The sequence below is a fragment of the Zingiber officinale genome, chromosome 7B (assembly GCF_018446385.1).
Source record: "Zingiber officinale cultivar Zhangliang chromosome 7B, Zo_v1.1, whole genome shotgun sequence".
Lineage (NCBI taxonomy): Eukaryota > Viridiplantae > Streptophyta > Magnoliopsida > Zingiberales > Zingiberaceae > Zingiber > Zingiber officinale.
Genome location: NC_055999.1, coordinates 113,454,386 through 113,477,894, shown reverse-complemented (window position 1 = coordinate 113,477,894; position 23,509 = coordinate 113,454,386). Strand labels below are relative to the sequence as shown.

Sequence of the window (23,509 nt, the reverse complement as noted above, 5' to 3'; positions counted from 1 at the left end):
CTAACGGGTCATGACGATCTCACAAAACTTTAAAAGCTCTTCTCTATTTCTCATTCATTCTTTATCACATTAATTATATCTACATCAGTAGCTCATTATTGAATAGTGAATTCAAGATACCTAAAATTCTTGCAAAAATTTCACATCCATCCATCTTAACTTTTCTATCAATTCATTTCTTGTTGCAAATTTTGTTCTACTTATTATAAAGCTTTAGTTTATAAATTTTTTTCTCCACAAATAAAGCTTTGAATTTAATCTACTCACACTTGCTTTAACTTATGCAAAATCATCTAAAGATGACATAGATCAAGGTGAGTTAGCTTAAATAGATTAGTTAGTCTTGGTACAAATATAAAAATAAGTACTTAAGAGTTGAAACTTGATGTAAACTATAGTTATAGAAAAATCATTTGTCACACTGTTAGAAACTCTAATACTTATACAACATTATCATATTTATAATGTAACTATTAAATGTTTCTTTCTACAAAATTCACCACCACAGTTATCTTGGCATTTCCATAAAGCTTTTCTAAATCAATAAAATTCAAATGCAAATCCTTTTTATTTTTTCTAGTTTTTTTTTCAATTGTCTTATCAAATAAATATAAATTATTTTTCAGAAATGATTGTCTTGTCTCTTATTTCCCCCTTATTAACTCTTTCACTCGTCAACTTTGGTGCCTCTATAATTAGAACAACAATGCAAGTTACCTTTATTCTTATAGTTAGATAGTAAAAAGATTTTCCTTCATCTTTTGGCATCTTATTAATTCTCAAAATTTTATTAAATAAGTTGTTTATTCAGATTATATCTTGATTTCTTAAAGTTTTCCAAACTTCAATAGATCTACACTTTTGCCCAACTTCATGTATAAATTACAGTATTGTCTAATGTCACATTTTCAAAGAAATCAACTAAAAATTTACTAAAATACTCATTCATCATCATAAACCCAATATAAAACTATAAGCCAATCTCAAGCTAATTGGTAAGGAAAGGTCACGTCCAACCTAGTCTTTGCAGAAAAACTCAAAGCAAGTTATTTAATTAATAATGTGAACATCAATATACCTTTCCTAAAATGAGTGTTCCAACGTTTTAATTGCATGGCTTATGATGTTGGGCCCATGAGTATTTGATGGTCTGAAGATAAAGGGGGGTGAATATCATTTCTAGCTGCGTGTTAGCTTATGAATACAGATGAAGCAAAAATGAAAAATTAGATGATTATCAACACTAACACTGTTGTTATGTGGTTTGGAAGTCTCCAAAGCTCCTACTCCACTATCTATAATCTTTAGGTGGATCATTCCCAAAAGCCCTCTATATTTCCTCCTCGAACTTCTTTTAAAGATGAAGAAACGTCTTAAAAGCTTTTAAGGGATTTCAAAGGAGGCTTACAATGATGGAGAGAAAGAATTACAATGAGCTCACAAGTTCAATGAATTATAACATTTAGCATTTGCTCCAATTCGTTCAACTTCCTCACCTTTTATAAGCCTTCGTCTTTAGTTCCTCGACTTACCTTTACATTCTGATGTGCTTACACTGATTGATCAACTAGATTCCACATCAATTGACCTATACAAAATTCTGCATCAGTCTTAAGACCAGTTGACTAGGTTGTGAGCATAATCATTCTGTTCAGTGACCAATCAACCTAAATCGGCCGCCTAGTCAACTCAACCATCAGTTGAGTCTACTAGATTCCAAATCAATCGACTTCAACCTCAACCCTAAGCAAACCCATTCTTTTCGCTGACTAAAGCTTTTGAATTGATGGCTCATAATCCTTCAATCAACTGATTCGTCAACTACGACCATCCTAATGGTCGAGTCCGTCTAGGTTGAGATCTTATCCTCTCCTCTCGAGAACAACTCTCTCAACACTCAACTCATCAAGAGTTTACATATGCAACTTGTTCATGTTGGACCCCGTGGTTGTTTTGATGTGATTAGCCAAGTTAGGTTGGATCCTGTTTTATTTTAATCCCTGTGTCTAAGTGTGCAGGAGCTTAGGAGCACAAGAAGTCGAGCGGAAGACGCAGCTAGCGAGAAGGATGGCACGGAAAGGGAGCTAACGGACTCGGTGCATCCGAGGGACGAAAAGGCTGCGAAAGAGTACATCGGTGAACGAGAAGAACGTATGTGACGTTCGAGGGACGAGAAGCCGGAACGGAAGCCTGCTCGAGGAAAAGGCCGGAAATTGGATTCGGATGAGTCCTATTCCGATGGCCGAAATCACCCAGGAGATCGTAGCAGCAAAGGAGTGAAATGGAGTTGCAAGTGCTGCTGGAAGCGCCTTCAAAGGTTGTTGAAGGCGCCTCCGCGCCTTCTGTGGAAGGCGCCTTCGATGAACAGTGCGAAGGCGTCTTCCAAGACTATGGAAGGCGCCTTCGGCCAGTCAAACTAGTCGTTTGCAAGTGGATAAAGCTTTATCCACTTGCCACGCTGGAGGCGCCTCCCAAGCCCTTTGGAGGTGCCTTCAACCTTCGGATGAGATTTCCCATGGGGACCTAGGAAATCAACAATAACTTGAGAACTATTGTAATCATTTCCTAATTTTTTTCTAAGCTTTTCAAAGAGTGTAAGAGACTTCTCCGCCTACAGAGAAGGAGATTTTTCTAGTAGAGCTTTGCAATCGGCTTGGATTAACAACCACCTAGGTTGTAACCAAGTCAAATCCGTTTGCCTCTTCTTTTTTATTAGTTGTTCATTTAAGTTTATTTTAATTGTGATATTGCTACTGATCTGAGTTAAAAAAATAGAGAAAGGTTTTATTTTCTTAATAGACGATCCGACCTCTCACCGGCCCCGCCGCTACGCCAACAGTTCACCATAAGGCCATCTTGCGTCAAGCTTTACGTCCCTCAAAATGCACTCAAGCCCTTGGCTTGATCCAAATGTTATTCTTCATACTCTGCCTACCTAGTTCGATGCACCCATCTGGCGATCCCTCAAATGTCTACCATCCTTCACCAATCTTCACAGACCTTAAGTTATGCCAAATCGTCTCCATGTATATTTCTCTAAATCCTGCATACACATATCAAATATAACATATATTTTAACTTAAACTCTATCCCACATCAAAACCTATAATAGATCCCGATCACTAAAAGGGTTAATTGCACCAATAATCTCTCCTTCTATGTTTGGCAATGTGTTTTAAGTTAGATCAATCATGAAATGAAATTAAGACCTAAATTAAGCTCCCCCTACACCTATACTCCCCCATAGCCAGAAATTCAAAATCCTAACTTAAAAGCTTATCCCTTCTCCTCCTTTGACAACATGAAAAAGATTGCACTAAGAAATTTCCTAAGAAATCCTCCCATATTCCTGAAAATCACTATAAACTTGCCTTCTAAATTCTGTACATAGATCTAAATGGAATTCAAGTTTATCTCATAAATACTACTAAATGTTTCAAACCTGAAATTTTATAACCTAATCGAACTGACTCCAACCATAATCAACTAATTACCAGAAATGTTTGTGCTAATTTTTTAAATGCACTAAAAATTCATAAAAAAAAATTGAAACTTCTTAAACACATTTGTTTTAAATGGAAAAATAAACTTTTATGAAAATCATCTTAATTTTAGAAATTGACCCAAAATCTAAAAGTTTCAATTATGTTTTTAACTTTAAAGCTATTATTTAAATAAGAAAAAAGTTTTCAAAAACATGAAATATTTTTCAAAAAAAAAATCCACCTATAATTTTAGAACCAAATTTCCTTTATAAATACATTTATGTTCCCCATAATTGATAAATGATTAATATGTTAATACTTCTATGGTTCATGATGATGCCTCAAGAAATGTGAGTAAAATCGACTATTTGATTACCCAATGATACTATAAAGGCCTCAGCGAGTGTAGTCGAGTTAGTACTCGGGCAAAGTTCAATGAGGCATGGTTCGATTCCCGACAAGTGCAAATATTGCTTTGGATTATCTTGTGCCCCTATTCAACAAGGTCGCTCAGCTAAGGAGAATAAGCCCCCATGATTTACCCCTTTCATAGTGTGTGGGGCCACTCTAGAGGGACCGCTAAGGTGACGGCTTTAATTGTTGTCACCAATGATACTTTAAAGAGTACGAACGGATTTGGACACCCAAATAAATTGCGCCCAACCAAATTAACCAAGTACTCCTTTGAAATCCACTTCCTAGATAACTTCTTTATCTTCAATAGACCCCTAGCGATTAAACAATGGTATCCTTTTTTTCATTTCAGGATCCCTTTTACCCTAGACCATTTTTTCCAAAGTTCATTCTTTAGCTCCCTATAACCATTTTCAATGACTTAGAGTCGATCGTAAACTTTTCTAGGGTTATCTTAAAAGGTTCTACTTGTTCACTTAGCCCCTTGTTCTCTTTCTCTATTTTTTTTCAAATTGTCACTAGAAACAACATTTTATAATCTATCCTCAAATCACTACTAGTTTCTTTAGGTGTATATTCTTCCACTTTGCTTTCCCTACAGACCTAATTAATCTAGAAATTGCATCAAGTAAACCTTCAACAAGTACCTCACTTGCCATGTCATCTGAATTGGTTGAATAAGCTTCCCATTCACTTGAGCTCCTATCTCCTTCTTCCAATGAGATTGAGATTTTATCGATTGACATGAACTTATCGATTGTCATGAAAGCAATGCTAGCTTGGTACTTCCATTATTTTTCTTTTGATGATGATGATGCAGGAAGATGGATCATCCTAAGTAGGCCCTTAGGTGCTTCTTCTTGGGCTTCTTTGTATCCACCTTGGGCTTTTCCTTCTCCTTTCCCTTCTTCAATTATGGGCATTGGTCTCTCACATGAGCTTCTTCATGGCAATTGAAGTGCTTCACCTTCCTCTTGTTCCTTCTTTTTATACGCATCTTCCTCACATCCTGCTAAGATTCAATTTTTGAAAGGCTTAGCCTACTTGTCTTACCATGTAGGCTTCTTCATCGCTATTTATGGAGGACTCAGATGGACTAGGATGATTTTTCTTCTTCCCCTTATCCTTCTTGCTTGCCGCAAGAGCTACATCTCCTCTTCTATAACCTCCACCTTCTGGTGATCCTTTCATGCAATTCTATAGTAGAAAAAGTGATCTAAACTACATACCCCAAGGTTACGAGACAAGTAGTACAAGTCAACTATAGAGACCCATTGAGGTGATCTAGGGAAGGCATTGGTGAAATTTTGAAGGATGTCCCAGTTTAAAATGGTCTCACCAAGACTTGCCAAACCGCTAATCAATTCCTCAAGTCTTGCATGCAAACTCGCCACTTTCTCTTATATCTCCATCTTGAGTTATTGAGTTAGGCTCTCAAGAGTTCTCATCTTGCCAACGTGGCCTCCGTAGTCCCTTCATGCAATACCAATAGCCTCTCGCATAGCTCCCTTGCAGACTAGTATGTTCCAATATACTCCAATCTGATTTCGTGCATTGGGATCACAATCAAGAGGTGATATTCAACCTTTCCATTAACTGTGTATTCTTCCTTTTGTTTCTTAGTCCATTTACTCTCCTCCAATTCTTTTCCATCTGCGTCATAGGCAACTCAAAACTGATCTTCATTATTGGCATTATATCAAAATCGGTTTTGAAAAAACCCTCCATTCATCACTTCCACATGGAGAATTTGCCTTCGAATTTTGTTGGGTGAATGGTTAACCTAGCCATCATCTTATTATGCTTTCACAGCAATTAATTCTTATAAGAACGTCCTTACTCTTATACCAATTGTTGAGAATGTGATATTTGATAGTCAGAAGGTAAAGGGGGGCAAATATCGTTTCTATCTATGATGTTAGCTTACAAATAGAAAATACAGCAGAAATGAAAAATTAAATGATTAAAAATGCTAACACCATTGTTTACAGGATTTGGGAGTCTCTAATGCTTCTACTCCACGGATTATGATCTCTTTGGTAGATCACTCCTGAAAGCCCTATATATTTCTTCCTTCTCAAAATTCTTCCGAAGGTAGGGGAACCTCTTACAAACTTTTAGGGGATTATAAAAAAGGCTTACAATAAGGGAAAGAAAAACGTGCAATAAGCTTACAAGTTCGCATAAACATTTAGCAGTGGCTCCAATTCATTCAACTTTGCCCCTTTTATAAGTCATCATTTTCAGCTATTCAACTTTATTGTTCTTCCATATTGACGTTGATTAGTTAGTCAACTGATGTGTTGTACCAATCGCACAACTTTTTCTCATCAATTACTCTCTATCTACTAACCAATCAACTAGGTCATGAAAAAAAATATATTCTATTCCATTGGTCAACTTCTTAGTCGACTTGGCCATCATCGATCATTTCACATCAATTGACTGACTTCAAGCTCAACCCAGAACAAGCCATTATATTCATTGGCTAAAGCTTTTGAGTCTACTACTCAATTATCAACTACAACCATCCTAATGGTTAAGTCCACCTAAGTTGAGATTTACCCTCTCCCCTTGAGTTGAGATCTCTCAACACTCAATTCATCAAGAGTTTACCTATGCAGCTCCTCCACTTTAAGGCCATCTCAAGTCAAACTTAATGTCCCTCGAATACACCCCAGCTATTGGCTTGCTCCATATATCATCCTTCACATTTTGCCTATGTAATTCACCTCCACAGGCATAGCTACACTCCAATGCTCCAGTCCTGTGGTCCCTCATATATCCCACACCATCCTTCATCGATAAGCCATCATCTGACTTTGGCTATGTCAAGTCGTTTCCATGTGCATTTCTCTAAATCCTACATAACTCAAATACACATATCAAATATAACATGTATCTTAGCTTAAACTCTTTCCCCAAACATCAAAACATATGATTGATCCCGATCATTAAAAGGGTTGATAGATCAAATCCTATATGACTGAGTTTAAAGATAAGAGATTTTTTAACTTTGAATGTTTAACCAGAAACTATAACCTAAATTTGAGAGAGAGAATTTGAATTTACATTTGAGGCCAAAATACCTTTTAATGCAGGTCTGATGTTGATGTTATCGTAAAGTTGTCATTGTAATTTCATTGGCACCTAGATATAAGTATGCAAATGGATCCTTGTGTAGCTTATGTTCATTGCCATCATGCAGTTGAACCAAACAAGAACTCAAATAATAGACTAGATGAGTCACCCTGCATATTTCTGGACCACATATTGTTCTGATCTAGATTTGAGTTCTTAGTTCCAACGAATTTATAATGTTTAAACAAATGAATATCTATCAAGCCCACAAGGATAAGGTAAGTCCACCTATGCACGACACTCATCTTTGAACAGTATGAACTTTTCAGAATGAGAAAATAAGGGATGGTGACCTAGTGGACTGGGCTGGCGAGCCAGGGTCAGAACAACCTACAAAAATTGATGCAAGCTAACAAAAAGAAGAAAGTAAGAAACAAATAAATTGCAAACTTAAAAGTTTTCACTCATATTTTGCTCCATTCATAATAATAATTGTTCCATGCAAACAAATTTTTCATTCTGTATGGGAATCATCCAATTGACGAAAACTTTTACATATACCAAACTTTGGAAAAAAAATGTAAAAATAATTTTCATAATTTTTTTTATAAAATGCAGTAGATCATTAATTCAGACAAGAATCATTAGAAAATATCACATTTAAGGTTTACCTGTTCTTTCCAAAAATTTCTAAACCTTTAAGAAAGAGACCCTGCTCAATGATCTTCCAGGGTTTACAATCACCCTTTTCAAGTTTGTAGATGTTTTCATCGACAAACTCTTCTTTTCTTTCACTTTCATCACCTTCAGTTACTGAAGGATCCTTAGATGTCTGGAAAATATCATTTTTTTGTGCTTCATCAAATTTAGGATTCATATTACCCTCCTCTTGCGCTACAAAATTTCTCTTATTTCTCATACTTGGTCTATTTGTCATTGATGAGCTGGAACTTTTACTGTCATTTCGTGTATCTGATCTGAGTTTCATATCTCGTGCAACAAGGCATCCACTAACAAGAGAATCAGCATCAGATTGCATCATTTTTTTCTGTTTCTTTTTTATGCAAATAAGACCCCGTTCAGCAACCCGTTTGGTCTTCTTCTTGGCTCCTGATTTTCCATGTTGCTTATTTCGTAATGGAGACGAACAGAGCTGAACAGAAACATTATCCTGATTGTTTCTCATATCAGACTCGCTGCTATCAGAAACAACCTTTGCATTTGAAGAGGCACTTTCACTTGGATGAGACTTTGCCCTCCTTAGGGAAGCTTTAACTTTCCTTCTTGGAGAAGGTTCTGCCCCAGGACTGCTGGCCGAGTGAACTAGCTCTTCAAGCTCATGGGGCATTTGAGAATTTGTTGTAGCTGTACTTTCTGATTTAGAAGCCTGATCAAAGTTTTTTTATTAAAAAAACATATATGAGTTTATAGTAAAACCAAGTTTGCCAAGCTTATGTCATGTCAAAGCAAATATAGCAAAATACTTTACCAATCTATGGCAGTGAGTACCACAAGGAGCACCATCATCGAAGTTGACCCAAGGATGTTGCTTTTCTGCCTGATACAGAACCCAATTAATGAATTATAGATTAAATATTATAGTTATAGATGTACCAATATGACTCACAGGGAATACTAGATCCTGAGAACACCCATGTAATCTACAATCAAACATCTGTGAACATGAAACAAGTAAACAAAATTCAATATCCAAATGAACAAGGAGATACAAAAAAGCCAAAAAAAATTGTTTAATGTCATACTGGAGCTGACCAGACAACGGCGACAAAAAAGATTATCAAAAGAATCTAAAGCTGCCTCCAGATCTTTCTCAAGAAATGCCTCATCAAGTTTTGCATCAGGTTCACTTTCCCTATTTTTGACACACTCGTCATTATTTTCTCTCTTCAAATACTTTTCAGATCGCGCCTGTAGAAGATGTTTGGTGTGGTTTCACACCTCTGTAAATGCCAGCAATAAATGAATCGGAAACAGCTAAACCTAGGTTCAGGCTCAATCAATTGTCAAATCAGAAAAAATGCAACTAATAACTAAGTCAAGTCAGGTCAAAGAAAACAAGAAACATACCTTGATATCAGCAGAATCCTTCTCGAGGCTTTGAGCTAAAGCATCTAGAACCACATTGGATAGCTCAGCACGTGCAATGGTCGTCCTGCAATGGAATAGTTATGACAACGATCGTATTTTCTATGTACAAATATCATTGTTTATGATAACATGACTGATTGCATGTCCAAGTAACATTCTACACATACATAGATGTTTCTGATACATGATAAATAACTGAAATAAAATATATGATAACCCACTTCTCCCTTCTTGCAAACTTCCACTTTTCCCAAATCAGCAACAGATGAGACAATTTGCGCAGGTTGGATGAAGCCACTGCATTTGCTTAAGCTGTAACAGTGGCATTCAATTTCTTATGATTTCTTTTGGGACCAGTGTGGTGGATGGCTAGTATGCTAGACGAGGTTAATAGTGATTCTTCCTACAATTAAAACTTAGACACAAGTATATGCAGCAGAAATTAAGATAAGGAAGAAAACAAAAGCTGGCACGCCAATGTAAAATGGTTCAGAACCACCATTCCTAGAAGCCCCACTCCATGGCCTATGATCCTTCAGATCACTTCCAAAAGCCCCACTAGTTTTTCTCCTTTAGAAGTTATTTCGGAGGTGGAAAACCTTCATACAAGCTTTCACAAGTTGTTAAAATTAGGCTTTGAGTGAGGGAGAAAGAATGTTACAATGAGTTCTAAGGATTAGAGAAAATTACTGTGAACAATAGCTCCAAACCGCTCTCATTGCTCCCCCTTTTATAAGCCTTCATCACCTTTAGTTGTTGGTCTTGACCGTTATAGTATGCTTACACCGATCAATCGACTGGATTCCACCATTAGTGGATTGATACTCCATAGTCATTAAATCATTGATCGTTGTGCACAACTCTCTCTAGCTTTTCTATTGTATCTTCAGTCGATTATATGCTTCTATCGATCGATTGATACGTCTAATAGACTCAGCCATGAAAGAAATATTGTTGTTGGTTGATGAGCTACCATCAGTCAACTGGACTATTAATAATTGAGTAACTCCAAACTCAGCCATGAGTAGAAACATTCTATTCATTGGTTGATTCACTCGAATAGACAACTTGGTCAACTCAACCTCCATTTAACTGAATCGACTATGACCATCCTAATGATCGAGTCACCTAAGTTAACAGCTACCCTCTTCCAAGTACAATCAATCAACTCTCAACTCATTTAAAAGTTTGCCTTGGAACTCCTTCGCCATCAAGTCATTTCACGTCAAGCTTTTCACCCTTTGGATGCACCCCAACTCGGCTCTTCATATGTCATCCTTCCTGCTTCGCCTACGTAGTTCACCTCCTCCAGCACAACTGCACTCTAATACTTTCGTCCTACAGTCCCTCAGATGTCCCATTCTCCGATCTCTTTCGACCTCAAGCCATCAAAAAACCTTGATCATGTCATCTCCGTGTGTATATCTAAAAGTTATGCATGACTCAATACGTATATCAAATACATACGCAATTGTAGCTTAAACATTTTACTCAAAAATAAAAAATCCTGATCAATCCCAATCACTTAGGGTTTAATTGCACTAACAATTCTCCTTTTTAATGTTTAGCAATATGTTTAAATTAAGAAAATCAAAAAATAAAATTGAGACCTAAATAAGGCTCCCCTTATACCTAATCTCCTGTAGAGCCAAAAATTTCAAATCAAATTATAATTTGCCAATAAAACAATAAATGAAATTTTTAACCTAAACCTTTTTCCTTCTCCCCTTTAGCACGCATTAAAAAGATTGCACTAAACAATCTAAATTCATGAAATTCACGATAGACAAACTTGTATTCCTAATATAGTAGACTTTAACTTGGTGCTATTCCTATTCACCTGACACAATCAGTTGCTCCTTGAATTACACTCTCGTGTTAAATTCAAAAATTCATGAAAAAGTACACAAATTTAAAAAAATTCTAAAATGTTCCAACTAATTTTCTTTTAAGTTCATCGATCATGGAAAAATATATTTTAATGAAAGCTTATTTTAATTTTTTAAATTGACACAAACTCAAAATTTTCAAAAAGTTTTAATTATGTATCAAGTTCAAAGCCTTTATTTTGAATTCTTACATTTGAAAGCAATAACGCTTTCAAAGCATAAAATACACTTCCAAAATATTAAATTGTATTTTCAAATTATAAACCATTAATTTATTCATCTTCCCCATAGTTGGTCTATGATTGTTATATTGATACTCTATGGTTCATCTAGATGTTTTAAATATTGTTGATTCTGTCCGAAAGTCGATGAGATGGAAAGCTGGGGATGTGGCGCTCCGCTGACCGCCTGTAGACTCTACTCCGACCTGCAACACAGATTACGTCAGTGCCGAGCCAGGGAAGGGGTTCCCGACGTTGGTCATCCGACGCTCAAGTCAGTAGCACGAATAGTGTCTATTGCATACCTCCACCGATTCTTGGACCCTCCTTATATAGAGCTCTTGTAGCACGCGTGCACGCTCCCCAAGACGAGCGCGCTTCCCAAAGTTTTCCTAAGATTTGTTAGTAAAGTGTCCTGACATGGTACTTTAATGGGTCGAATATATCTCTGAAATGACAATGGAAGCTCTCACCATACAATCTTCTTGTTGTCCATGCCCGATGTCAGCGGCACTTAACTCCCAAAAGGATGTCAATGAATAACAGTGAGAGTATGCTGCTAGGTCGAGCGGGTTGGCCGCTCGGTTGGAACTTCGTTGTTCTTGTGTCCCGTCCGCTCGGCTGGAACTCCCCTGTGCTTGTGTCACGTCCGCTCGACCAAAGTTCCGCCCTGCCAATGTCGACTCCCGTTGCCTGGCCGAGCGAGGTAGCTGCTCGGCCCAGCTTCTGCACATCGTCTCCTCCTCCGTCTGGCGTCTCCATTGAGCATCGATCATTTGCCACCTCCCCGTATCAAAGGTGGGATCAAACCGGTACCTTCTCCCCCTGGTCGAGGCATGATCGCCCGACCAGCCGATGATATCCGAGCTTTGCCCTGACCGCCCGACCGACCGACCGATGATATCTGAGCATTGACTTGATCGCCTTGACTTTGACCTCCACCATGGCAACTATCCTCCGCAGGATGGGGCCCCTCCTTACCACCACATCAATTATGAATCAACAATATCAACTAACGTCTCACTTAGTATCTAAGTTTATCAATATAAAATATCAAGTTCTTCCTATATTTCGTGTGAGATGTAAAATAAGATATTCCTATCTTAGATATGTCAACATGCAATTCTATCCATACTATGTACAAGTCAACCATATCAAATAGATATTTAATGAGATCCATTAAGGTCGACTACCCTAAGATTGAGAAAAAATAGATTTGGACACTTAAAATAGGTTATGCCCAACTAGATTTACAAACTCATTGGGAATGAATTCCCTACATAGATTCTGTCTTTGATTACCCCTTAGCACTTAAACAATAGTATGTGTTTTCATTCTTGGATCCCTTATATCTTAGCATGTTCTTGCTAAAATTCTCTTTGGGTCAATAGTGAATATTTTAGGGCAATACTTAAGAGCGCATACTTGTTCCCTTAATATTTTGTTTTTCACCTCCAAATCATGTAATTTATCACTAAGGGTAGCATTTTTCTAATCCTTCCAAAATTCCTACTAATTTCTTAAGATGCATATTTTTCCTTTTTACTTTGCTTAAACACTAGAAGAGGAGTCTTAGCACAACGATAAAGTTGTTATCGTGTGACCTGGTGGTCATAGGTTTGAGTTGTGGAGACAACCTATTGCAATGCACATAAGGATGTGTACAATAGACCCAATGTGATTTAACACTTTTCGGAACCCTGCATTGGTGGGAGCTTTATATAATAGGCTGCCCTTTTTTCACTTTGCCTAAACACCTACTTAAACTTAAATTGCATCTAAAAAAGCATAGGGTATATTGTTTACCTTACCATGTTGGCTAATTCACATAATTGAGCTCCCCTTCACTCGACCTCCCTTCTCCTTCTTCCTCGAACGAAGTTGAGACAACTCCATCATGAATTGCCATAGAGGCAATGCAAGACCTATTATTAATTCCTATTTCCTCTAATGAAGAAGTGTCATCCCATCCATGTGGCCTTCAAGGAATTCTTCTTCTTGTTTTGCTCACCTTTGGAAGCTTACTATTCTCTTAATCTTCCTCTTCCTTAGCATTTTCTTCATGTCACTGTTGTCCAGATTCAATTTTCTAAAAGTTTAGTCACATGTCTTACCATGTAGGTCTCCTCATTAATATCCATAAAGGAAGAAGATACGAATGATCACTCTAATGGAGTGGTATATTTCTTCTTCTTTCCCTTCTTGCTGGCCAAAAGAGCTACTCCTCTTATTCTAGAAGCCTCTACTTCTTCCACCATTCCTGCAATTCTTAACTCATACAATTCCATAATAGAGAATAAATCTTCTAGGGTACTTATTATTAGTACCCCGAGTGGTTAAGGGAAGATCTCTAAATCCCAAGTGATTTGAACCACGGTTGTTTTGATATGTTATCAAATTAATTTAAATTAGGCCTTGTTGTTATTACTGATGTGTGTTTAAGTAGACAGGATTAGGAGAACACACAGGTATCAGGATTTGATGGAGTGTGGTGAAGAGTGGTATGAGACACCTAAGGGGCAAGAAAGGATGAGGAGCATTGGAGACAACGAAACCTTAACAGAAGATGCGAGCGAAAATGATGACACAAGAAGAGAGCCGATGGACTCGATGCATCTGAGCTACAAGAAGATGCAGAAGAATACTCCGATGAAACGAGAAGGATAACACGGGGAGTGAGCCTCCAAGGGATGAGAAGTGAAATCTGTGCAAGGTAAGCTGATGGGTTGAGTGACTTGTATTCGATACGAGGATAGTCTCAACCATAGACAGACTCAGGCGTAGTCGACAAGTCAGGAAGTTCATACCACTGCAACAATGGTTTCGATCAATCAAACCAATCAGTTTAGTCGACCTACACATAGGATAATCATTATCTGTATGGTTGGTTATCGTTGGAATTGTATCGGGCGACCGGACATCAAGATCAGGCGATCAGAAGCCACATGGAAGCTGATCCGACAGTGAATATCCAATGTACGCAAGATCGGGTGATCGGAGTGCAGGATAGGGCAATCGGACGACATGTGGCCAACGATCCAGAATACTTATCCGAAGCTGATAGAATTTCAATCGACCAAGGTGACCGAAAGGATGTCATGTCAACAAATGAGATTGATTTGCAAGTCAGCTTTCCGATCCACCGGTAAGGGTGTTATGGTCGACAAATAAGGGTTGTTGGTCAACTAGAAGTCCACGACTAGACTAGAAAAGGCAGGCAAAGAGATTTTGTTCAACACAACAAGATCGCGGACAAGCAATTGGGGAGCAGATTTTCTCTCTCTCTCTCTCTCTCTCTCTATATATATATATATATATATATATATCCATAATTTTTGTTATTCTTTTTCTGTACAAAAATGAATGTCTAACATTTGCGTTAAACACCATTACTCAACACCTACTCCACTCACCTCTCTACCCTTTATCTTACATATTATTTAGCTAATATTCTTATAGTAATTGTTGGGTTATTTTAAAATAATTATTGGAGTTGTTAATACATTAATAATAACTTTTCTTTGTTTTAATTCAAAAAATGAAATGTATTACTGGATAAACTTTATGCTTACTAGTTCCTTCCATAATCAATATTAAGATCATTTGTCCTAATTATTTTTAAGTGAAATTTGATTTTATAGTTTACCACAAGTTTTAGCCCATGACCCCGTTTAATGGAAATTAACCAAATTATCAAATTATTTTACTTTATTTCGATAACATTCTAACAAAAAAGTTATTTATTTTAACTAAAACTATATTCAAATGCAATCGGCCACATTAAATTTAATTTTAAACACCAACTTTTAATAATTTGGTTATTTAATAAATGTGAATAATAGTAGTCTTTAGGTCATCACTCACTAAATGCATCCAACTTCATAAAACTTAATTTATTAGCATTAAGATAAAATTTCTCCAATTTGATTCAAATTTTAATTTGGTTTAACTTCAAAATTATAGGTTAATCAAATTTAAAACATTAAATCTCAAAAGAATTCCATTTTTATAGCTTACTTGATTTGGTTCAAGAGTAAAATTTTTAATTGTGTTCTATTAATTTCCCACTCAATATAAAAAGGGCAGTCCGGTGTATAAAGCTCCTGTAAATACAAGTTCCGAGGAAAAATCTATTCTGCGCAACCTTGCCCTCTTTGCAAGAGGTTGTTTCCAATTCTCACTGATATTATAAATAAGTTAAATTATCCATTTCACATATCTAACCAATATTGTCAATTTATAATCATTGAAACACTGGATGCAAAGTACAAGGATTTACAAAGCTCCCGCCAATACAAGTCCCGGAGAATGGTGTATTGTATGCAGCCAATGTTCTAAATTTCGGGTTAGACGGCCAACCTAGATGGCCCTATGCGACGCTAGGCAGCCTTGGACGCTGCTAGGTGTCCCTGATTTTTTTTTTGGTCTTTTAGGCTTTTAAATCTACAAGCCCAAAAAAAAATTGGGATTTGTCCTACCAATTAAAAGCCTAGTTGTCTATGTTCTACAATTAAACGTCAACACATAAACAAGAAAAGTAGAAAACTGAAAACCTAATATGCGCTCTACTATTTCTCTAAATCATTTCTAATGTCTCTTCTATGGAATATCGTTTCATCTTCATCATTGACCAATCTGCAGTCCTACTGATAGCTGAAAAGGTAAATTTTTTCCATCTTTCATTTTTTTCTCATGTTTTTCAATTTTTTTCATGTTAATCTTTGGAATATCTAAATCTTGGAACTTGAAAGAGAAAACTGTATAGACCGTTTTTTTAGTTCAATTTCTTAATCTTTCCTAGAGTTTTTTTCTTTTTATATGACTACCTTGTACTTTAGAACCATGGGAGCTTGTCATATTTTATGTAGGCTCTCTATTGTTATTTTGTACCATAGAATTATATCTTAATATTTTATATAAAATTATCTTAATTAATTTATATATAATTTTTTCTTAGACTTATTGATGATTCCAAAGTTCCTAAATTTATTCTTAAATCACTTTTCAGGTTATCACAATTAAGTTATTAACAATATATTACAATGGCAAACAATCCATTTTCGACAACATCCGTCACTCAACTCGAATTTGGAATTCTTAGGAGAAAGTCAAATGACATCGGATGGAAGTTTAGAATGCTGATTGATCCTAAGAACCTCGACAAAGTTCAATATAAGTTATGGGGAAAAACGATGTCGGGGGAGCATATATGATCAAGGAGCAAATAAGAAATATATCTAAAAATGTATTTGGTTGTCGAAGACATCTCAAGAAAATAAAAATAAGTGCAAACAAGCTATTTTAGAGAGGAGGAAAAGAAAGCAAAAATAAAATAATGAAAGAACAAAGTTGTAGAGCAGAGATGAAGAACAAAATAATAGAAGAACAAAGTTGTAGAGCAGAGATGAATAAAATAATGGAAGTGTTAGAATATATACTAAAAGTCTAGTTTTTTGTATAAACATTTATTTTGAAATGAGAATCACATTGGTCAAATGTCTGCATTTAGTTAAATGTAGTTATCCATTTAATTTATATTGTAGATAACATGGTGTGATGTCACACAAAAGATCATGTTATCAGTTCCTTATAAATTATAAATAGAAGCTCACAATCAAAATGGATTAGGACAAACCATTAGAATGGTTGTAGTGTAATTTGGTACTAATTTATCTTGACTATAAAATTACACTAGTACACTATGTGTGTATAGAGCAGGACCATTTGAGGTTGTTCCTTTTATACTAACTGCATAAAAGAACAGAACCTCTGTTATTATGGATGTGCACACTCTTAATCCCGATATAATAACAAGCACATATACTTAGTATTTATTTCTTTAAATTATCAAAGGGTGAGATTTATTCGTTAAATCAATAGGCCCGATAAGTTAGGAAATAATATTATTTATATGGTGTGTTGTTGATTATAGAAGAAAACTGTGTCCTATTTATTAAGATGATGATGTCCCCTTGAGGAGCTCATAAGGATTGTCATGTAAACCCTGCAGGTGGAGTTAGTTCCAACATGACAATGAAGTTGAGTGGTACTACTCTTGGAGCTAGATGTTAATTAAGTGAGTTGTCAATAACTCATTTAATTAATGGGCATTCGATATCTTAAACACAGGGAGATTAACGCACTCATGATAAGAAGGAGAACATAATGTAATATGGGATTGGTGCGGTAGTTCAATAATAACTCTTTAGTGGTATGAGTTATTATTGATGAACTTGAGTTGGGTGTTCAGGTCGAACACAGAAAGCTCAAGCTCATCAGGAGGCCAAAACCAATTCCTCCTCTAGGTCAATATTGTAGCCTCTATGTATAAAGCCTCGCATCCACCCAAGTCATCCTTATGGCCGGCCACATCCTTGCTTGGTGCCAAAGCAAGGGGTCGGCCAAGATGGGTTTAAAAGTGAGTTTTTAATTTTTTAGATCTTTCTTTTTTAGTCATCTACAAAGTTTTAAAAGAGAGATTTTAAATTTTAAAAACTTTCCTTTTTTGAAGTCATCCACATGGTTTTAAAAGAGTTTTAAATTTAAAAAATCTTTCCTTTTGTAGCCATCTACAATGGTTTAAAAGAGAGATTTTATTTTTGTTAAAATTTTCCTTTTTTGTAACCATGATTTAAAAAAAAAGTTTTAATTTTAAAAAATTTTCCTTTTTGTAGCCATCTACAATGTTTAAAAAAGGGATTTTTAATTTTAAAACTTTCCTTTTGTAGCCATCCATAATAGAAAATTTAAAAGAGATTTTAATTGTTGTTAAAATTATTCCTTTTTAGCCATTACCAAGAATTATAAAAGAGGATAGATGGTGCCTTAGAGGAAATAATCATCTACACAATTTTTATTCCTCTTTTATTCTGCCGACCCCCTCATATTCTTATTTTCCCCTTGCTTTCTCACCTAAGGCCAGCGGCATCAAAAGGCTTCAACCATCTTGTGGTCGGCGGGTTGCAAGGAAGAAAGAAGAACAAGAGGTGGTGTTCCTAGCTTTGATCCCTTGGTAGTCGAAAGTCTTGGAAGAAAGGACTTGGGTGGTTTTTGCGTCTTGGTATATCGTCGCCCACACGACGTCCAAGAGGAGGAGAGGAATACAGCAGAAAATCAAGAGGTCTTTAAGCTACAAAGAAAGGTATAACTAGTTAATTGTTTCCGTTGTGTACTAGTTTATTTTTCCTTTGTATGAATACTGAAAAACCAACACAAGAGGCTAGTGATCTTGTGCTTTGATTGAGGTCTCTGTAGTTTAACCTAGGGTTTACTGTAAGGAATTTAAATATTCAATTTCTTTGAAAGACTTTGACTAGGAAGTGATGGATGATCCCATACCCAAGAAAATCGAGTGCCTCGCCAACGACCTAGAAGTCAATCCTTGAAATAGATATTTAATCAACTTCTGTAATATGGTTTAACTTCTGATGAACACATGGGTTGAACTTGGATTAATAATGTTAAATTTCGTTTGCAATCCAAGTTTAACTTCTGAAAAACACATGGGTTGCTAGGAAAAGTTCTGTGCTTGTACAAATTTTTGTACAGGGAAACAGAACGAAATTCCGAGTAGCACCAACAGGAAGAATAAAGTTGTAGAACAGAGGTGACTATTTCTCTAGACGAAGGTCTTGAAATTGAAGAGATAGAATTAAAAAACCTCTTCCACTTGGCCTCATGGATATATATACATCGATAATTGCTCTAGAAAATGTAAGTTCAAGTAGAAGTAAAGTGATTCGCTAAAAAAAAATATAAATGAGGCTTCTTCAAAGAGAGAACTCAACAAGTTCAACAATATGTTGGGAGATGGGTTCATGAAAATGGAATCTCATTCAATGCTGTTGATAATGATAACTTTAAGCAACTAATGGAGGCAATTGGTCAATTTGGACCAGAATTCAAGCCTCCAACTCAATATCAACTTAGGGAGCCACTATTGAAAGCCAAAATTAAAAGAACAAAGCAACTGCTAAAGAAATATGAAGAAGAATGGGCAAAGAATAAGTAATCGATCATGACAGATGCATGGAATGATAGAAAAAGAAAAAGCATCTTAAATTTGTGTGTTTATTGCAAGGAGGGTACTACATTTTTAGAGTCTAAGAAATCTTCAGACGAGGCACATACAGCTGAACTTATTTTTGAATATGTTGACAAGTGTGTTGAATAAGAGTTCAAAATATTATTCAGATTATAATTGACAATGCCACCAACAATATGGTTGTAGCTAAATTGATGAGAGAAAAACAACGTGGGATCTTTTAGAGTTCATGTGCAACACACACCATTAATCTCATGCTTGAAAATATTGGCAAACTTCCACAATATAAAAAGGTTATTGAGCAAGCCAAGTCTTTTACCATTTTCATTTATGCTAAGACTTTGTCATTGATGAGAAGTTTCACGAAAAAGAGAGACAGTTCGGCTCGGAGTTACCAAGTTTGCATCAAATTTCCTCACATTGCAAAATTTGATTGAAGAAAAATCTAGCTTAAGGGTCATGTTTACACGTGATATGTGGGAGCAATTTAAATGGTCAAAACAAATAAAAGAAAATTGGCTTACTTTATTATGACGAGCATGAGTTTTTGGAATGGAGTCACTTTGGTAAGAATTCTTAAATTGGTAGATGGAGATAGAAAACCATCCATGGGTTTCTATATGGAGAGCTTCTTCAAGCTAAAGAAGATATCAAAGTGGCCCTGAACAATGTAGAATCAAATTATCAACCTATCATACTGATTATTAGTTAAAAATGAAGGAAAGACTCGATACATCATTGCATACCACTCCCTTTTTGTTGGATCCCTATTTTTAATATAAAGATAATTCTATTGCTCTTTATGAGGAGGTCGCGATGGGGATTTTTGAATGCATGAAAATTTTACATGCAATTTGATCTATAAAATATAATTATTAATAAGGAATTTGTAAAATATAAAGACAAGACTGGGTTATTTGAAAAAATATTAGTAGCAAAAACATGTAAAAAAAATGATGATACATTTGATCTATGTGCACGGTGAAGTATATACAATGCCCACACACCCAACTTGCTAAGAGTGGCATTGAGGATATTTTCATTAACTACAAGTTCATCTGGCTGTGAAACAAATTGGAGTGCATTTAAAGGAGTAAGTTTTAAACTTTAAGTCTTTAATTAATGTAAAGTATTAATTTTTAAAGTTTATATTCATGTTACTGACTATAATATTTATTCTTTTTTTTTAAGATTCATACAAAGAAAAAAAATAGATTGGATGGATTGAACAATCAAATATTTGTCTAATTTAATATTAGATTGTTGAACAGACAAAAAAGAGAAAGGAGTCGATGTCCTTCTTGCAAAAGATGCTTCAAATGCAAAAGGTTGAATTGTGGATGGTGGGAGAGATGATGAAGTTGAACTAGGTTCCGGGCTCACTTGGCAAATGGTTGATGAAGCAAGTCGAGCAGATGAAAATCTACAATTTCGAAGAAGCTCTAGAGTGAGAGAACTTCACGAAGATGATTTTGCATCTGAAGAAGAGGATCAATGATATTAAGTTTGTGTCCGATGAAGAACAAGTTGTTGAAAATTATAGAGACGAAATAGAATAAATATATGATATTTTATTAGTTGTGTAATTTTGAATTCATTTTAAATTTGATGTTATTGTGTTAGAGTTATAGTATATGATTTATTATGTAATTTATGTTGATACTGTAGAATCCGCCTAACGACGCCTAGTCCCCCCCAAAGCGATCTAGGCTCTAGGCGCTGTTCTGGCACCCGACTAGCACCTAGTGAATTTTATAACCTTGTACACAGACTTACCTTACTTTGCAAGAGGTTGTTTCCAATTCCCACCCATAGTATAAATAAGTTAATTTATCCATTTCACCCATCTAACCAATATTGTCAAAAAAAAAAAATAGACTTCATATCATTTTCATAAGTTCACTATCTTTCATATGAATTAATCTTCGGTCACGCTAAGTTTCTATTAAAATGTTATTATAAATAAAGTTGTCACAGCTTTTGTGCAATGTGCAGGTTATCAAAAATTTTTTTCGCTAGGTGTCCGTGTCCGGCTTACGCTGACTAATCCTAAGGTGTACGGCTTGGCCCCACTCCCCGTACACGAAGCATGAGTGGTTCCGGAGTTGGTGGCCACGCACACGAAAATTTTGATCGCAGGCATATGCCCAGCAGGAATTGAATCCTTGCTTCATGGATTCACCGCCAAACCTTTACCAACTGCGTTGTGCCCTGGGGGCGGAGATTATCAATTTATAATCATTGAAACAGTGGGTGAGTACAATGATTTTAAGAATGGCAACATGATGATGCTTCATTATCCTAACAGAATAAAGGTGTACAAAAGAACAATGTAAATAGGACTTAAAAAATATAAGATGGCAAGAAAATCAAGCAGTGACATTGTGCAAAGCATGACCAACATAACAAAATTTAAAAAAAGATCATACAGAAGAGACTAGAGCATAACCAACCGAATAATGAAATCTTCAATAGTCCCGAATTCTTTTTTCTCCTCTTCTTCCTCGACAATATCGTCCTCACTGTCGCTACAGATTAAAGCTTCACCACCATTGTGGTCATAATAAATTCTTCTACGACCAACTACTGACTGATCCTCAGTCATTATTTGGTTCCTAGAAAACAAAATTTTAATTGAATACAATTAGCCACACAGATTTAAGTGATCATTGAAGGCATTCTTCCAAAACAACCTTTTATGTCAAACTTAAAAAAGAAAGAGAAAACAAAAAGCTGGATGCAGTGAAAAGGTTTCCTTGTTCCTCTCAAATTTGCAGTAAAAATAAACAAAGGGATACACCCAAGTCTAAAAACTTCTACAAATATATTCAAATTTTATCCATCTCTCCAACATTTGTACAAGCTTGTAAAATCTGGTATGTAATCAGATGACTACTCAGCCTGATCAGTACAAGGGAGAATTATAATCATGTTAAAAGCTAATCAGACAGGAGAAGCTAGAGCTCTATATCTTTTGGCAAGTAGTCTCACAAAGTTAAGGAGAATTCATAATCTGACCACATCCTTTAACAGACCGATGCTTCCTTTCAAAAATAGATAAACAGTTATGAACTAAAAAGATAATGTTTAGTGCTTTAAGGAAAGGGAATTTGAATTGCCACCTTGATAACAAGGTATGTGAGAAAAACAACTCTCATTACATAATGAATATCTCTATGTATGTGCAACTATATCAAAACCTTGTTTCTACCTATTTCATAAGCCTTCTATCTGCATATAGTATAATTGAGGAGGCATTGTAATCAGTCACTGTTATGCAGATATACCTGTCTAAAAATATCCATGTAGTATAGAGAGGTAATTTTGGCACTTCAGGCAGTTTGATCAATTGAACATTCTTTCCACCAAAATTGTTGCCAATAAGAACAGCTGTGGATGCATATGAACTTTCTTCTTGGCAACTACCACTATCCTTTTCTCCTGATTGTTCAAGACTATTTAGTGTACATAAGGCGTCATCTTGTCTCCTAGTTAATAAATCTGCATGTAAATCATTATTATGATCCGAACAATTTCTGAACGATAGATTATAAACCAGTTGTGTCATGTTAATGAGACTCTGCTTGTTCTCTTCCATTTTTTTCTGGAACAAAAGAAGAAACATCAGGAATAAAATTTGAACAATTTTCAATTAACATTGGAATCCCAGAATTTGAACCTTAATGTAAGCACGACGATCATAAAACACTTGCTTCTTCAAGGAATCAATAATTTCCATAACATCTGCAGGAGTGTAGTTTTCTTCTCCAACCACAGCAATCTGCAACAGAAAAAGTAGAATATGAATTCACAGGATTTCAAAGCAAAGTAAAAATTGTCTATGCAAGTAATATTAGCAATTCTTGCAAAAAAAAAAACACTGGTATAGAAAATTAATTACAATTGCATCAGTCCTAATCCTAAGAATTAAATCTTTAAATTGAGTAATTAACTGGATCATTTTCTTTGCAGGTCATCACAAAATTTCCAAGAAAAACAATTGATTGGGCAACCACTACAGAATAAAAAATTTCAAAATTTTCCTCTAAGGAAAACTAAAAGATGAGTTTTCAACCTAGATAAATAAACAAGATTGGCATTCGCTCATATCAATTCATTTCTAGCTTTCTTGCCTGAAGAATCCAAAGACAGATTATCACCCTCCAGATGAAACAGAGTTTTGTTGAAACGGCTGGTGTAAATTTGCATAAATGAAGTTCAACACATTCAGCTTTCTTAATTTATTTACTATTTTCATATCAACTG

General features: G+C 35.6%; 1 protein-coding gene across 1 annotated transcript in view; it reads right to left on the bottom strand.

Annotated features, from left to right (window-relative positions):
- The window catches only part of LOC122004683 (histone-lysine N-methyltransferase EZ1-like), a gene marked incomplete at its 5' end in the record, with an annotated part of 39,026 nt that extends 15,984 nt beyond the window's left edge, over positions 1–23,042 (bottom strand). Inside the window, 8 exons of the mRNA XM_042559533.1 lie at positions 7,652–8,367; positions 8,470–8,538; positions 8,608–8,655; positions 8,754–8,909; positions 9,069–9,153; positions 21,697–21,858; positions 22,531–22,847; positions 22,923–23,042. Of these exons, the coding sequence (XP_042415467.1) occupies positions 7,652–8,367; positions 8,470–8,538; positions 8,608–8,655; positions 8,754–8,909; positions 9,069–9,153; positions 21,697–21,858; positions 22,531–22,847; positions 22,923–23,042 (1,673 nt within the window). The remainder of the gene's footprint in view (positions 1–7,651; positions 8,368–8,469; positions 8,539–8,607; positions 8,656–8,753; positions 8,910–9,068; positions 9,154–21,696; positions 21,859–22,530; positions 22,848–22,922) is intronic.
- Positions 23,043–23,509: the final 467 nt, after the last annotated feature.